This window comes from Trematomus bernacchii, unplaced genomic scaffold, assembly GCF_902827165.1.
Source record: "Trematomus bernacchii unplaced genomic scaffold, fTreBer1.1, whole genome shotgun sequence".
In the NCBI taxonomy this organism is placed as follows: domain Eukaryota; kingdom Metazoa; phylum Chordata; class Actinopteri; order Perciformes; family Nototheniidae; genus Trematomus; species Trematomus bernacchii.
The window spans coordinates 4,464,364-4,480,649 of record NW_022987727.1 but is presented as its reverse complement, the minus strand read 5'-3'; the positions used below and the strand labels follow the sequence as shown (position 1 = coordinate 4,480,649).

The window sequence follows — 16,286 nt, the reverse complement described above, 5'->3', positions numbered from 1 at the left end:
CAGCCTGGCAGGGTGGCGTCTGATGGTGTGCCAAGACTCTCTGCCCAGGTGGTGGAGCAGCAACACAGGCTGGTCTGTTTCTGTGCCAAATCCTCTCCCACCCCCCACCCAGACCACTGTCTTCTGTCTCTGTGTTCACATGCTCAGACACGGCTTCACCACTCCATCTTCTCCCCTTTTCCTTTCTCTACTTCACTAAATTACGGTGATACTGGTCTTTGTTTGGTGAACAATTATTGCATGCATTCACTGGTGGCCCAATAAAGGGCAGAGCAGTTGTTTTGTTTGGGTCTAAACCTCAGTGGAGATTTGAGAATATTTTTTTTGTCATCACTTTGCCTCTGTAGTTTTCAGTGAATACAGAACCTTGTGGTGCAGGGGCCCAGCCTAAAGCGAGGGGAAGTCCCAGCAGAGTGTGCTGCTTCGGTGTAAACTCTTTGAAGGTGGATGGTAAGTGAGAGTGGGGGCTGGTTATGGCCCTGTGTGTGTGTGGATACGGAGGGTCAGGTTTATCCCCACAGGCAAGGGAGGCCTTGGCCTGCGGCTGAACCTCACACTCTGACAGCTGGTGTTGACCTGAACTGTACCCCCCCCCTCCCCATTCACACACACATCAGGAGACCACATACTCCCTCCAGCACGTTTTTACAGAAGAACCACAAACACCTGAGGAGCAAAAGGCGTACATACGTTGGAGCACACAAACACGAGAGAAAGGAGAATTTCTGTAGGATTTATTTCACCTGTGTGGTGAATAGAAAAATAGAATGAAGACAAAACTTTTGAAGGGAAATCTAGAGACCATTTTTTTTAATTCATTGCTTGCGTAGAAATTAAAAAAACAACAAATTCAAAACATTTGCATTAAGAGCTTTGTGCCTTTGTCTTCCCTGCAACCAAGAGAAAACAAAGTAAAAGTATCTTTGGGATCCATCTTAAGGGCTAATTATAATACATATTATAATCTGCTTTATCTACTACATCAAAAGTCCTATAAATATTTTTTTTCCTCATATTTATATGCTGAAGTAGCATTTGAGATTGGAACATATTTTAATATTACACTTTTAGAAATGGCAAAACAAGAGTATGAACAAAAGTACCAAAGTTCAGCAAGTCACATTTTTCTTTAGTAAAGAAAACCTTTTTCGTGCAACTACATTTAACAAAAAGTAAAAGTACCACGTATGTAACCTTCAGGATATTTTCATCTTTAAGCATGATTCTGTACAATTTTGCATGTTTATCCTACCTCCCACAGTAGTCAACACGAGCATTCAATGACGCAAGTCGCCATTGAGGCTTCTCCATTTCACCAAAATGTTTAAGCCTTTGTTCGTCAGTAAATGACAGCTGTGTCACCTGGAACACAGGCCATGGTGAGAGGCGCTGGCCTAGCACTTCCCTGTTGGACCAGTCTTTCTCTGAGACCATTAATGCAGAAAGAAGCAGACACGTTGTGAAACATGGTTTCAATTCCACACATCCGGTCATCTTTGGTATCGGGACAGAGGAATGCATAGTTGCAGTGATAAGAGGGAGCTGGTGGAGTGCTGCTCAGCGTATGCTTTAACTCCAGCCTCTAAAAAGACTGCTCCACGCTGCCTCAGGAAACAGGAGGAGGGAAGGAGGGAGAGGAAAAAAGGGGAACGGCATCTCTTTTTAATTCCTGGGTTCTATAGGGCTTGTGGTGAGAAAGACAAGAGCTTCCTCCAGCCCAGGAAGGAAGGAAGAGTTTCCTCCAGCGTCTGACTGTCTGACTTGCAAGAATGTCGCATTTGTGGCAGAGCTTCGCTCCTTTTTTTTGGCAGGCTGTCTGTGACCAGCTGTCTCCTTTCCCTCTGTCCCTCTGTCGCTTCATGTGTCTCCCTTCCAACCCAGTTTGTTTGGATTCTGCTCGGCTACAGCCACCGCAGAGGAGCTCAGAGGCTGATTGGTTTGTCGGATACGCTTAAAATGTCTGTTATTCCAGTCCAATATTGCCCCCTCAAGTTCAGCATAAAGGTCCCAAGGTGGGGGGGTCTGGCAGAGATCTCTCCGAGGCAGGTCTCCCCTCCCCTCCCCTGCATGTCCTCTCCTACGAAGGAGTTTTGGCCTCGTATCTCCCCATGACCACGGAGCCATTTTCCTGCTTGGGTGAAGAGCACCCTGGGGTGGGGCCACGATATGGAGAAGAGCTGCTGCTGGTGGAGGTGGGTCTGCAGGGCAGGGACAAAGAGAGAGGTAGGGGCGTGTCAGATGGCGTTGTAATAGGGTCCCGATCACGTTCAGGGGGGCGCAGTGCAGCAGAAGGCGGAAATGGGAAAGCCAGCGGAAATCCAGTCATGTAGAAAAGCCTGCCAACACGCCGCGCCACCTGAGGAGAGGAGAGACTGTCAGTGCTGCCTGTTGGGTATTATGGGATGGACTAATGCTGTTTACTTTATTTTAAACGGAGAGAGAGAGAGAGGCAGCAGCCTTTGGGGGTGGGCTGGTTTACAGGAATCAGCTATGCTATCAGTTAGTCTTAGGCCTATACACAGAAACACACATTCAAACACACACACACAAGTTCACTCGTTCACACACGCAGGCCTGTGGTGTGAGTACCTGTGAGCGGATCTTGAGCGCCGGCCCCAGCTTTAGTCCCATGGTGGTGAGCAGGTGCTCCTCCGTGAGTAACGGTAATGTCTCTCCATCAATGGCCTGCTCCCGAAACACCTGGCGGAGAGACAGCCGCTTCAGCCACAGCCCGACAGAAACACACTCGACACACAGCCTACACATTCATCCACACAACCTACTGCACAGTGACTGCGCTCCTAACGTTATATACCCAGTGTGAGAGGGATATATATAGCTAAAGATGATCATTCAACATTATTTTTAATTAAGGGGAAGGCTTTAACCGTGTGCTATCAGAGCAGTTCAGCTATTAATAACAATCATAAATGTATCTTCATGCGAGTAGTTTAAAAAAAAAAACTATTGTAATGGAAATATCATTTTGAAACAATATATAGCCTTACACACACAGGCTGCAATCATAGCTGCAATTTCAAACAGGACCATGTATACATACACACACACACTCACAATACTGTGCTGTGCAGTGCTTCTACCTGAACAAAATGAGATGCTATACACAGTAGTGTTGCAGTATATATTATATTTAGGTCAGTGTTCTGCTATGTTCAGTAGTCAGCCTGCCCCTGGCCCCCCTCTTCTCTCTCTCTCTCTCCTCCCCCCTATGTCCTCACCTGTGTGTATTCAGCACACCCAGCCAGGCTGCTTATGAAGCCGCACACGTCCTCCACACTCCACTTGCTGATGTCCTCCACAGGGTTCGCTGTGGCCGAGTCCTCTCCATCCATGAAAAGACCTCCCACAGAGCCTGAGGGAGCAGCAATGTGAAAATGATGTGTCAATAAAAACACACCGTACATAGTTCAAGCTGCCTTTAAGAAAAATGTCCACTCTTTTTAAGTGTCCCTAGTCTTGCAATTATCAGGTTCTACATCACAAAAAGATTACAGCAAGATCCTCAGTCTAAATAGCAACAACTTTTTTTCTTCTGATATGAGTTGTTATGAGTCAGTTGGAATTGGGTCAGTATTAAATTATTTTTTATTATTTTTATTCTGTGGATAGCTGGCATGTTTGGTTTGTAATTGAAAGTATAAATTGTAATAAAATGCCTGTAAGAATCTTTCACTGCCCAACCTGATTTAATTGATAAGTGTTAGGTTATTTTAATCCAACACACACATATTCAATGTAAACTGATTAAATAAACAACTGAAAATGCAAAGGTGGAACAAGTGAAAGTTTGTTCAAAATTGTTCAGCTTTATTTCATTCACATCAACTCAATTATAGCTTTAGCTGCTCCTGGTGGGATAAAGTTAGTTAGTCTTCTTGTGTATGAACAACCAACCCCAACGCCCCCGCCCACGTGGCTGTGCTGCTGCTGTGCATGAGGGTCACACTGGGGTCAGAGGCAGGGCCCCTAACAGGGAGAGGTCTCCACACTGGAGACACGCACACAAAGAGTGACGCTAATGGGTTTCACATGTCAGCTGTGTGTGTGTGTGTGTGTGTGTGTGTCTCTCTCTCTCTTACCCGTGTGGAAGTAGGGGTTGGTGTAGGGGAATCCGAAGGGCAGAGACTGGGCGTGCAGAGCAGGCAGGGGGGGCATGAAGCCTGGCGGCAGGTGGTACTTGACGTCAGCCTTGCCCAGTCCGGAGGTGAAGAGGTGCCTGCTGGGAGACTCTGTACCTGCTGAACCGCACGGGGGGCTCAGCCTGCCGGAGCTCTCTGCAGGGTCTTTGGCACTCACTCCCTTGCTGCCTCTCTCTCTCCCCCCCTCTGTCTCCCTGTCTCTGGGTTTACTGCTGGACCTGGCCCCGGCGCTGTCCTCCCTCTCCTCACACATCTCTGTTTCACTGTCTGAGTCCTTCATCTCCTCATCCTGCCCCTCCCTCCCTCTGTCCTCTCTTCCTCCTGCGTGATCCCCAGCATGGAGCGGCGTCTGGGGGGCCCTGCGGGGGGGCTTCCTGGATTCAGCTTCTGGCCCAGCAGTGGATCTCTGTGCGAGGGAGTCTTTGGGTGTGGACGGGGGTCCTGGCTGTTGATGCTGGTGGTGGTGGTTGAGGGTGAGTAGGGGGGTGGAGGCCCCATGGCGAAGCACCAACATTGCATTTGAGCGTCGGGCCAGCTCCTCGCGTAGCGGATGGCCTTCTGGGATGTCGTGGAGGCTCCGCAGGGCTGGATGGTCGGGGGGGAGGCCGGGGGGTAGAACTCCTAAATGGTCGGAGCCCAGCAGACGATGCTGCTGCTGCCGATGGTGCAGACTCTCCAACTCTTTCTGTCTCAGCAGCTCCGCCGACATCTCAAGTCTGAGGACGTCAAACGCGGGGAATTAAACTCAGGGCCGAAGGTTTTAAATATTCACAGTATTTCACATTCACAACACTGCTTGTGGGTGTATCTTCAAAACATATGACTGTGTCCACAAGTATATCTTCTCTGGCTGCCATGATTACACAATGTTTTACAGACTGTGACATTACAACACACACCTGGCCAGATTCTGCTTCCGCAGCATCTCCTGTTGCCGGGCAAAGAGCTCAGCTTGGGCTGGTTGAAGGAAACCATAACCTGTTAGAGAAAATTGCAAGAAAATACATGTCAGTTAAAATGTAAAAAGTAATTTGTAAACTTTTTTTAAAACCGTGGGGGAATGCAAATCAATGAGGAAAAAATATATGTATTTTAAAATATATCAATCATTTTATAATGATTTATCATTAAATCTGGTTTATAGAGCATGGAACAATGCAATTGGTGCAAATTGGTGAAAAATACACATTTATTTGTATTCATATGTCTTTAATATGTTCTTTATTTGTGCAGGACTTTGATTTGCCATGTGGAAAGATAAGATAAGATAAGATAGTACTTTATTGATCCCAATTTGGGAAATGTTTGCGTTGCAGCAGCATAAAAAGACATGGCATTGTACAATACAAATTCAAGACAATAAATAAACAAGGAAATGGAAATGTGCTATATAAACAAAATGTATATGAATAAAAACGAAATAATCAATGATGCATTTTCATTTTTTTATAAATACTATGATGTTTTTATTAATACTATAACTTTATAACAGGACCTTTTTATGAAAAAAAAAAAAAAAAAATGTATGACAATTTTACTCTTTTGGACATCCATAGTAATGCTATTTTAGTATATACTATTTTATGACATACTTTGTTGTGACTTTTTGACATACTATACTATGACTTTATTTCAACATACCAATGTATGACTTGTCAAAATATTGTGCAATGACATTGTATTAACATTCTATTATGACTTTTTTCGAAAGATCTACGTTTTTGACTTACGATACTATGACTTTTTTTCAACGTACTAATTTATGAATATTTGACATACTATACTGTAACCTTTTCCAAACTTACTACACTTTTTGATTTCGTCATACTATACTATGACCTTTATTTAAGAAACTATGACTTCCTAATTTCTTCATGACATACAATACAATGAATTTGCTTTAAATACTACCATTACTTTTTTGCGACATACTATATTATAATTGTAACAACACACTGTCCCTCAGATTCTTAAAAAGTCTAAAAAGGTATTCAATTAAGTAATTTAAAGATAAGGATTTCATTGGTATTAAAAGTCTTAAGTGAGCCTTTCAAAAGTCTTAAAAATACTAAGACAGGATTTTTTTAATCCTTTTATTTTCTGACCTTGCAATTAAAAATCAATCAATTAAATGATTGGCAACGCATCGTAGATCAGGAGAGCGCAACCAACAACACTAATGGTGATGCACTTTCTGCTACCTAGCAACGACATGAGGAAATATTATGTTTTAATAAACAGCAAAAGGGCAAAGATTTTCCCTTACCAAAAAAATACAGATGGTTTTTTTCATTACATTTGGAAAGCCTTGAAAAGTCTCAAATGTCCTCTGCCAAAAGCTGTAAAAACCATCTATTATATTTGTATCCTGAGAAGACTTCAGACTCACCGGGGGCTTGGCAAAGGGCAGAGGGCATGCCCAGGAAAGGGGGCCGCAGGTGATGTCCTAAGGCGATGTGAGGGCCGGTTGGAGGGGACAGTAGGGGTGGTGGGTGGGACAGTTCTCTGTGGACACAAATATGAAAAAAGACAAAATTAACTTCTGTTCCGTTATACTGGATGCTTGAAAATGTGCGTGGCGGAGATGTATAATATATGAATATCTACATTAAAAGAATCATTTTAAGTACGTCTCAACTCTTTCTTAGTGCGTGTGCATGAATGTATGTGGTGTATTTTTATCAGTGGAGCTCCAGAGGCCCCTGTGTCGCCCCACTGCCTCATCAGTCTTGTCACACCGCAGCAAGCGCCGCTGGCCATCGCTGTACCCTGGACTGCAGCCTTCCCTCTACTGCCGCCCCACAAACACACCATGCAGACACAGAAATACACACAACTCTAAACCCACACACATAATGAGGGCTGAATGCACAATGCCAGTGTGTCATGCTCCGACAGCTGGGGCGGCCCCTGCGTCTTGACCGGGGCCACGGGCTGAAGGACCTTCTAATTAACACTCATCCCTTCTCTATTCTCTCCCTTTTTTACGCCCTCCTCTCCGTTTCCCTCCCTCTCACTCTCGAGGCTGCATTGAAACCGGTGAAAAGATGGAGCGTCCTGCAACCTCTGCTTCTGAAAAGGCCTCCCCATTATTGGCTCCGTCTTTTGTCCTCCTCGAGGGGGAAAGGCGCCTCTCACCTTTCTCCCTCTCTCTACATCTCTTGTTCAGTCTTAACCATATTTTTCTGTTCTGTCTATGACCTCTGAAAATCCGGTTTGTTTACTCTTTTCTCTTCCTCCGCTTTTATTTATTTCACTGTGTCATCCTGTCTCTTTACCCGAGCCTTGTCTTGCCTCTTTTCTTTCTCTCTGTTTCTGTCCCACTTCTTTTCTTTCTCTCTAATCTTTTTCTCCTTTTATCCCTTTGCTTGGTTTTTCTTTCAGGCTTCTGCACATCTCCATGGGTAAAGGAACATGGTTTTGAGGAAACAGATACCAACTCTCAGAAGAGTGAGGCATGTGCACGCTGACCGTTTCAAAGAGTCAACGTGTGGGTGAGGATTGCCTCGCAGTGTCCTAAACCATATCTGGTTCCAGAGCTTTCCTCAAGTCAATCTCTTGCTTCCTACACCTCTCCTCTCGCAGCGCCTGTCTCTAGTTCTCTCCCTCTGAGCTGCTGCTATCACACCAATCAGATCTTAGCAGTGTGACGGCCGCAGCACAAAGCTGAGGAAAACAACAAAAATCAAAACCAACACTGGGACGCATGCAACCGCAAATATTGTTTTGCATCTGTGTTCAAATGAGCTAGCGCCTGCATGTCTCCCGCCTCACTAAATGGTGAGGAAAAAAGGAGAGAGAGAGAGGGAGGAACTGCAAGGAGGGAGGGCACGCATACAAGAGCCAGGAGATGAGATGGGGGGGGGGGGGTTTGGAGCCAGTGCTGAGAGGGTGGTGGTGTGTGCGGGGGTGAAAACCATTCATCGATCGCCTCCGCCGCTGAAATGTTAATGCTAATCGTATAACCGCTCTCTCCGGCGGTGCCTCGCACTCCAGTGGCAGCTCCAATTAATCTTGGGTGAGGGCTACGGCGCGTGACCCCGGAGCCGCGAGCCGGGGCCCCGCTAGCCGCTGCTTATGTAATTACACCGCCCAGTGTGTAATCACCTGGCCTAATCCCTTGGGGCTAGCAATTAGCCTTGCAACGCGCAGCTCTACTGGGCTACACCAAAACGCCCGCAAAACTCCCATCCACCCCCGCCATAGCTCCTGCATGCCAAACACCCATCACCCCCTACCCCCCTTTCTGATACTCCCTCCCTTTCTTTCTCCCCCCTCCTTGCACCGCCTACCCTTGCCTAGCGTTAGCCCGCAGATGAATAACGGTCAATTAAAGCTGCATGACTGGGGCTGCCAGGCGTCTGCGCCACCATAATTAGGCCTAATCACGGGGAGTGAGAGAGACGGAGGGAGAGAGACAGAGAGAGATGTGGAGAGAGAGAGAGAGAGTGTGCCTGACACTCCCCTCCACTCCCTTCCTCCATCTCTCCCTCTTTTCCTTCTTTTATAGGAGGCAATTTTAAAGGGAGGAGTGGCAGACATTAGTCGTTTTGCTCTGGGCCTGTGTGTGTGTGTTTCTGTGTGTGTGTTTCTGTGTGTGTGTGTTTCTGTGTGTGTGTGTGTGTGTGGTGTGTGTGTGTGTGTGTGTTTCTGTGTGTGTGTGTGTGTGTGTGTGTGTGTGTGTGTGTTTCTGTGTGTGTGTGTGTGTGTGTGTGTTTCTGTGTGTGTGTGCCTTCTGACTGTGTGCATGTGGCTTTTCTGCCCTATCTGTGCATTTTGTTGGCAAACCACTAACATGCTATAAAAGCAAAAACACTCATCTAGTTTTGCATGAGAGTGAGAATATTCACAAATCCAAGGTGGGCTAATAATCACTAAAGCTATATCACTGGATTCTCTCTCTCTCTCTGCCTCTCTCTCCCCCCCGCTCTCCTAAGAGAGAGAACAGAGAGAGAGCAGAGAGAGCTCAGAGAGAGAGAGGAGAGCGAGCGAGAGAGGAGAGCATATCCTCTGATATATCTCTCTCTCTCTCTCTCTCCCTCCCTCCCTCTCTCTCTCCCCCTGCAGTGAGGCCAGAGGCTCCTAGGGAATGCACTGGTGTGTGACGACCTGTCAGAGTGGCGACAGCGGCCCCGTCCCGCAGCAGCCTTAGCAGTTTGTGTGTGTGTTTGTGTAAGTGTGTGTCCGGGTGTGTGTGTGTGTCCGGGTGTGTGTGTGTGTGTGACAGGGCTGCCCTTAATGACGGGAGCGTGGGGGGATTAGGAGCGCCGCGCGGCCGCCTTCGGCTCCTTCTCCGCAGGAACACATTTACACAGGAAGCTCATTAAAATGGATGAGGCTCCCTCCACGCTCATTCCCTCTCTAGCTCGCTCGCTCCCTCCCTCTCCTTATCTTGCTCTTGCTCTCTCTCTCTCTCTCTCTCTCTCTCTCCCCCTCTCTTCGTCACTTCGTCCTCTCGCCATCTCCTCTCTTCCTCTGTTTTGCTTCACTCTCTTCATCCCCATTTTAAGCTCCCATGTTTTCCACTTCCTCCCTCTCTACCTTTCTCTCTCCTCTCCACTATCCCTCCCCTATTTGCCTTGCAGATGCTTGGTGAGCTTAGTGCCATTTAAGGCCAGACAAATGGAGCGCCAGGCTCTAAGCCCATCGAGCGGCCCTAATGATTTGTTTTTAACAATGGGCCCTAATGGGCCCCAGATAATCAATGATGAGGGGTCGATGGAAAGGTGAGCCACGGAGAAGGGAGAGAGCTTCCATTGCTTACTCACATTCTCACTCTCAGTTTTTCATTTTAATCAACAGTTTTTAGCTTTTACTAACCAACCATTAGGATTTAATTCTCTCTTCACTTTGCACGTCTTTCTCTCTCAGCTCTCTACCTAATTTTTTTTGGAGGTTCGGTAGCTTTTATACAAGTTGTGTACAGTCTGCTCTTTGGTCCATGTACTTTACATAGCCGAAACTATGGGAACATTACACCCACATCAGATTATCGAACATCTCATTCATACTGCTATACTGTGTCATTCAGTACGATCCCTAAATCTATCGAACCATCCTTCATAAACTGTTATTGAGGAATAAACTACATTAAAGGTGGGGTAGGTCATTTTGGAGAAACCAGCTTGAGATCGCTAGAATTTGAAAATACACAGCCGGAGAAAATCTGCCACTTCCTTACAGAGCCCCTCCTCCAACACACACAAACGCGCACATGACCAATGAGGGCACGAGATAAGTTTGTGCACAGATGGAAGGCTGACAGGCAGGTAGGCCATCCAGTTATTTTAGCCGGGCCGGCTAAAATGATTGGTCGTGCTTTTTACAGTATTACGGCTTCCACAGATGACATTTTTGTATGGATTTTTGTCAAAGCACTTAAGATATTCATTGCTATCGGGATGTTAAGAGCATTCCATGGAATATAACAAAAAGTGTATCTCGAGCCGGTTTCTCAAACTTACCTACCCCACCTTTAAGTTTTGACATTTATCCAGTATTTTACACTGGAATTATAATTGCTTTATTGTCCTAAATACTGAGATTTACATTTACATTAAGTCATTTCAAATGTTTGATTGGTGGTGGAGCCCAAAACTTAAAAAAACAGCCTATGACAAAAAGTATGTATCAACCTTGTAGTGAATGTGTGAGAATTAGCATGTGAAAATATACACGTTTCCATCACTCTATGTCTGGTTGACTTTTAGTTTTGCCTTCACTCATTTGGACATTGACACAAGTGATGCAAAGGGCAACATCTTTTCATCTAAAAACATACAGAGAGTTAAAGGGTTGAAGAGGAAGCACGGTGGAGAGAAGAGGGACGAGGCGCGGAGAAGATGGATGGAGGGATGGGGAGGCCTAGTTAACTCTCCCCAGTCCTGTGTGGCTAATTACTTGGTGTGCTTTCTGAGAACAGCCCCGGCTCTCTGACTACATTTCCACTGCACTACTGGCCTCTCAGAAATCACCCACAAAAGCAAGCACACACACACACACATGCGCGCACCACACACAAATTAGCAGACATATTCAGACAAACAAACCCAAATTCAATCCGCATAGATGAGCGTGCATGCAGACTTCCAGCTAGAATAATGGAACGAACAAACACACACGAACATCCAGCCCCCCTCTTCCCCTTCACACACACGCACACACACACACACACACACACACACACACACACACACACACACACACACACACACACACACACACACACACACACACACACACACACACACACACACACACACACACACACACACACACACACACACACACACACACACACACACACACACACACACACACACACAGCCTCCCAGAGCTGCACCACACAGCGCCTGGCCGCTCAGCTTCCTGCTTATATGCCCACCCCTACCCCTCACCACCCCCTTCTCTGTCTCACACACACACACACACCCTCCCCCCCCCCTGCTGCCGCACCGCCGGCCCATTATCGATCCCCCGCCTCTCCCCGCGCCACATAAATAATCGACAAGCAATTACCCGCCCACTCCCGCTGCCCCCGGCTTTGTTTGGGAGGCGCAGAGGCCAGCGCTGGGGGGAGAGGAGGGAGGAAGAGCCGGGGATGCAGGCGTGCAGCTCCACAGTGGTAGCCAAGAGGTTATTGGATCCTTAGTTTAACCATGTGTAGATGCACAAACGGTCACACACACACTGAAAAGCCAAACATGAGATCAGATCCTGCTGAGGAAGATCTAGGTGGAAGAAATTGCAGTGGTGTGGTGATGAAAACTGGCAGGTGATTAACTCCTTCTACTGTTTCTTCCACTGAAACACAGTGGTCCATTATGATTTCCACATTTACATCTGTCACATCATATGGGGCCTCTTATGCAGCATGTGTGTGTGGAGGATGTGGGTGTTGGGCTTTATTAATGACGAATTATGCTACTATTGCAAGCAGGGCAGTGTTTTATTTCAGGAGCTTTCTGGTGCCGGGTTGACGAAGAGATTTGATAGTGAGTGTGTGTGTGTTTGCGTGTGTTTCATACCTGTCTGTGTAATGTGCGTCCCGGTGCTGCGGGAGACCCTGCTTGCGTCTCTGACTGGATGAAGAGGAGCTGCCCGCCGAGGGAAGGTGGGCTTCTAAGGCAGAAGGGTTCCTCACTGCTGCGGCCAGCGCCTCCTGGCGAGCACGCAACATGTCTGAATAAGGAGGAAAGGGGGGAAAAAGGGGGAAGCGCAGTGGAAGGAGGGAGATGGGAAGATAATGTTGACATGAGAAGGATGATGAGTTGAGAAAAGAGAGGGAAAAAGCAGAGGGGGGGGCGGGCGAGAATTGAAGGGGAGAAAGAAAGGGGAGGATTAAAACAGATTTAGTATGAAGCTGCTCAAGTTAAGATATTACAAGAAACTCTTTACTTTTGTAGAAACATTTTTAAACAGAAAATCCTCCTGACTAAACATTTCACCAGCTCCAGCTTACGGATTACGGCCTATTTGAAGCGTGTTGCTGTTTGAACACGTTTTTGGGCAACATAGCACCCATAAAGCACCCCATAAAAACGTGTCCTGCAGTGAAGGATGTAAGAATGCAGGTAGCTCATAAAAAACAACAAATAAGTAAATAACACAAATACAAGGAAGAAGATTGTTTTTGCATCTTTTGAATGACCATGTGACATCCTTATACGTGTGCAGATACATGAGCACTTTGAACAAGGATGATCCAAAACAGACACTTTGGCAGAGGTGTAGGAAATGAGCACATTGCACTCGAGTCCATCTGTCACACTTTGGAACTGAGCTGGCCATTTTCAAACACATGTGGGGAAATAAAGAGGTGGCTCGGAAAAGGCCAGAAAAGCAGCATGAAAAGATGACAGTGTGTGATGAGGTTTCAAAACAAATAATGACCACGAATGAGCAAAAAGCGGCTTCACCAATCAGGCGAGGTGTGTTTTCACCTCTCCCCACCGCCGCCACTATCACGCCTTCTCCCTCTATCTCTGCCTGCCCTCTCTCTCCACCTCCTGCCCTCGACCACTCGCCTCATTCCATCTCTTTCTTCGCTCTCCCCCCCTCTCTCTCCCAGCAGCCCTGGCTCTCTCTCGCTCTCGTAGGAGAAGAGGCCTCATCATTATCAGCCAGGCCAGGCCACACCAGGAGACATGGCTTCTAATGAGAGAAAAATCCATCCTGCTCTCGCTCTCCCCCCTCCCTCTGCCTCAATCTATCTATCCTCTCTCTCTCTCCGCTCCTCTCCTCTCCCCTCCTCCCCCTCTTTTTTAATTAGACAGATCCCTCGGGAGCTAGGGGCCATTTCCGCCGCCGGTACGGGTGTGACGTGTGTTTGTGTGTGTCTGTGTGATTTAGGTGCTTGCGTGTGCGTGCCTGACTGTGTGTGTGTGTGTGAGCGTGTGTGTGTGTGTGTGTGTGTGTGTGTGTGTGCACGCTGAATGGGCGCCAGGGTGGGGGGGGTGAAGCGACAGATATTAATGCTGCCTAGCTCCGGTGTATCGATCTGTTTGCTGCGCCAGGCCGCAGGGGACTCGGCTGGCGGCAGACAAGGGTGTGTGTGTGTGTGTGTGTGTGTGTGTGTGTGTGTGTGTGTGTGTGTGTGTGTGTGTGTGTGTGTGTGTGTGTGTGTGTGTGTGTGTGTGTGTAGGGGGGGTTGAGAGAGATAAGGAAGGGATCAGAGGGAACTGGAGCCCCAGAGCGCACACACACACAGGCGGTTGTGCGCTTGCATACATGGTGCAGGGTTGACAGGGTGGGAGTGTTGACCTCTACCAGTTTCCTGTTATCACAATCGCAACCCACCAATTATTTTATATAACTAGGTCAGTTAAAGGGCTTCTAAAGCAATTTAGTCTGGCACTTCCATTAAGTTTGGGAGATTCCAAGCAACAATTACCAAAACAAATGCAGATCGATGCTGCAGAGCCAGAGATATACTGAAAGGGTGTAAAAACTCAAAAGAGACTAACTTTAATTATACAATATCTAAAAAAACTCTAACCTACAATTCAGATGATGCAACTCAACAGCGTCTTTCGCTCGACTCACCCTGCCTTGTGAACATCCATGTCTTTTAAACTCTACATTCAGTTGTAATTCAGGCTTTATACAACTGTTCCCCAACGCTGAGTAATATTCCACCAGATGAACCCCACTGACCTGAGGCACAGATTAAACTGTGACAGACTTTTATCTATTAATCATAAAATCTCAAATGTTATGAATTATTTCAGTTTAAAGCTATATGCAGTTTCAAGGGCCTCTTTATATTTGCAGGTATGTTATTCTGGTAGAGATTAATCATATTTATTTGGTTTAGTTTGTGTTATTAAAAAATCTTTAGTCTAAAAGCATGCAACAGTACAGTCGGTCAAGGGGCCACTACAATAGTAGCTGCTTAAAAATGTGAACATGTAAATGTATCTTAATAAAGTATTCTTCTATATTTCTTGTCTTATGCTATTGTGTTTTTAACCAGTGACTGTTTGTTATTCTCTTTCATGTGAACTGAGAAGAGCAGGGTCACCTGGGGCTCTACCCTTCTGTGTGTGTGTGTGTGTGTGTGTGTGTGTGTGTGTGTGTGTGTGTGTGTGCGTGTGTGCGTGGTGTGTGTGTGTGTGCGTGTGTGCGTGGTGCGTGCGTGCGTGCGTGCGTGCGTGCGTGCGTGTGTGTGTGTACACTCAGAATGTCCCCTTCTGAATCTCTAGGTGTTGCAGCTGCTGAAACACAAGGGGATAGTTCCTTCATCTGCAAATGTGAGTCCTAATTGAAGGCACACAAAGAACACATACACACAAACACTCGAACACACAAATCTCCTCCTTCGCAGGAGTTATTTTGGGGGGTCCCAGTTTACCACTCGGACCCATCTCGCTTATCCCTCTTTTGTGCCATCCCATTTTTCTCCCCGCCATCATTCCTGGTGTTGGGCCTAAATCCCCTCGGTTAAGCCGGGTTTTTCTCAGCGTGAGAATGCAGAGGAGCGCCACACTAATGCAGCTTGGCCGGCCTCGTGTTGGATTTGGCGGACTGGCAGGTACACAAAAGCCGACATCCATCTGCTGAGGCGCACCATACACCTGAAAATTAAGTATCTTTTCAGGAAGAGGTATTCTGCCAGGATTAGTGAGCAGGAAATGTGTGGCGAGTTTGTCGCAGATGTCTTTACCCGTCTGTTCTCTGACTGATTGTGTGTTGGAGTTTTCAGGCTCTTTAGGATGATGATAATAAAGAGATGCTGTGGGCAGCTTCATGTTCAAAATCAGTCTAAACAGCAGGAGACAAAACAGAAGCCCCTCCCCTTTCTTTCATCTGGATACCTACCCCTACCACTTTTTTCTCTCTCTCACTCTCCTTTCATCAAGTGAAGAGGGAGGGAAAGCCCTCCTGGCCATTTCTACAACTCTGCCACCCCTCCACCTCCAATCCATCCCCTCACCCCCTTTTCCCTACTCTTCTTTTGCCCATCAGGTCCAGAGAGAACCCCTCAAACAACACCTTGCACATACACAATCATACACACACATGAACACCAAGTTCCTCCTCAACCCCAGCCTCTTTCAACACACACACACTTTAATTTTCTGTGCCCGACACTTCAAACACATGAAAGGATGCTCTGCAGGGACCAAGGCTAAAGGGAGAGTCGGAGGTGGGGGTAAGGAAAAGGGGGAAGAGGAGGTATAAAAGCAGTGCTTGAGATGGAGATGTGTAGGGGAGATGGTGGTGGTTTGGGGCCCAAAGTGAGAGGGAGGAGGGGGTCACAGGGGCCCCCATCAGAGACAAGGTCAATGTCAAAGGGCTCTCGCTGAAGTGATTCGCGTCAGCCTCTCAAGAGACAAAACAGCCGTCGCCTTGTTCCACCTCTGTACGGTTTGTGTCCTTGAGTGTCACTTTCTTAACAAGCTCAGCCTGTTAATTGGAGAACGGGAGGGTATGAAGGTAGTGTTATAATATAATATATACCTTTTTTCATAAACTTGTCTATCGTTGGATTGAAGAAAGAAGTAGCCAGGTGTGGAGGAAAATAAATATTAGTTCAAGGGAAGGCTTGGCTGTTGGCAAGGCATGGGAAGCCCATCACTTGGCATCCGCTTAGAGGACACAACAGCAAATGGTGAGACACGTCGC

General features: G+C 46.9%; 1 protein-coding gene across 6 annotated transcripts in view; it reads right to left on the bottom strand.

The window, feature by feature from the left end:
- Positions 1-719: 719 nt before the first annotated feature.
- Positions 720-16,286, bottom strand: part of samd11 (sterile alpha motif domain containing 11) — a 47,249-nt gene continuing 31,682 nt past the window's right edge. For 5 of the 6 annotated variants that reach the window (XM_034145415.1, XM_034145416.1, XM_034145419.1 and 2 more), the window contains exons 7-13: positions 12,188-12,341; positions 6,550-6,665; positions 5,060-5,138; positions 4,101-4,876; positions 3,240-3,373; positions 2,590-2,700; positions 720-2,356 (exon numbers count right to left, since the gene is read on the bottom strand). In XM_034145415.1, coding sequence (XP_034001306.1) covers positions 2,078-2,356; positions 2,590-2,700; positions 3,240-3,373; positions 4,101-4,876; positions 5,060-5,138; positions 6,550-6,665; positions 12,188-12,341 — 1,649 coding nt within the window. In that variant the 3' untranslated portion in view covers positions 720-2,077. The remainder of the gene's footprint in view (positions 2,357-2,589; positions 2,701-3,239; positions 3,374-4,100; positions 4,877-5,059; positions 5,139-6,549; positions 6,666-12,187; positions 12,342-16,286) is intronic. The other variant, XM_034145418.1, reaches the window with a different exon arrangement.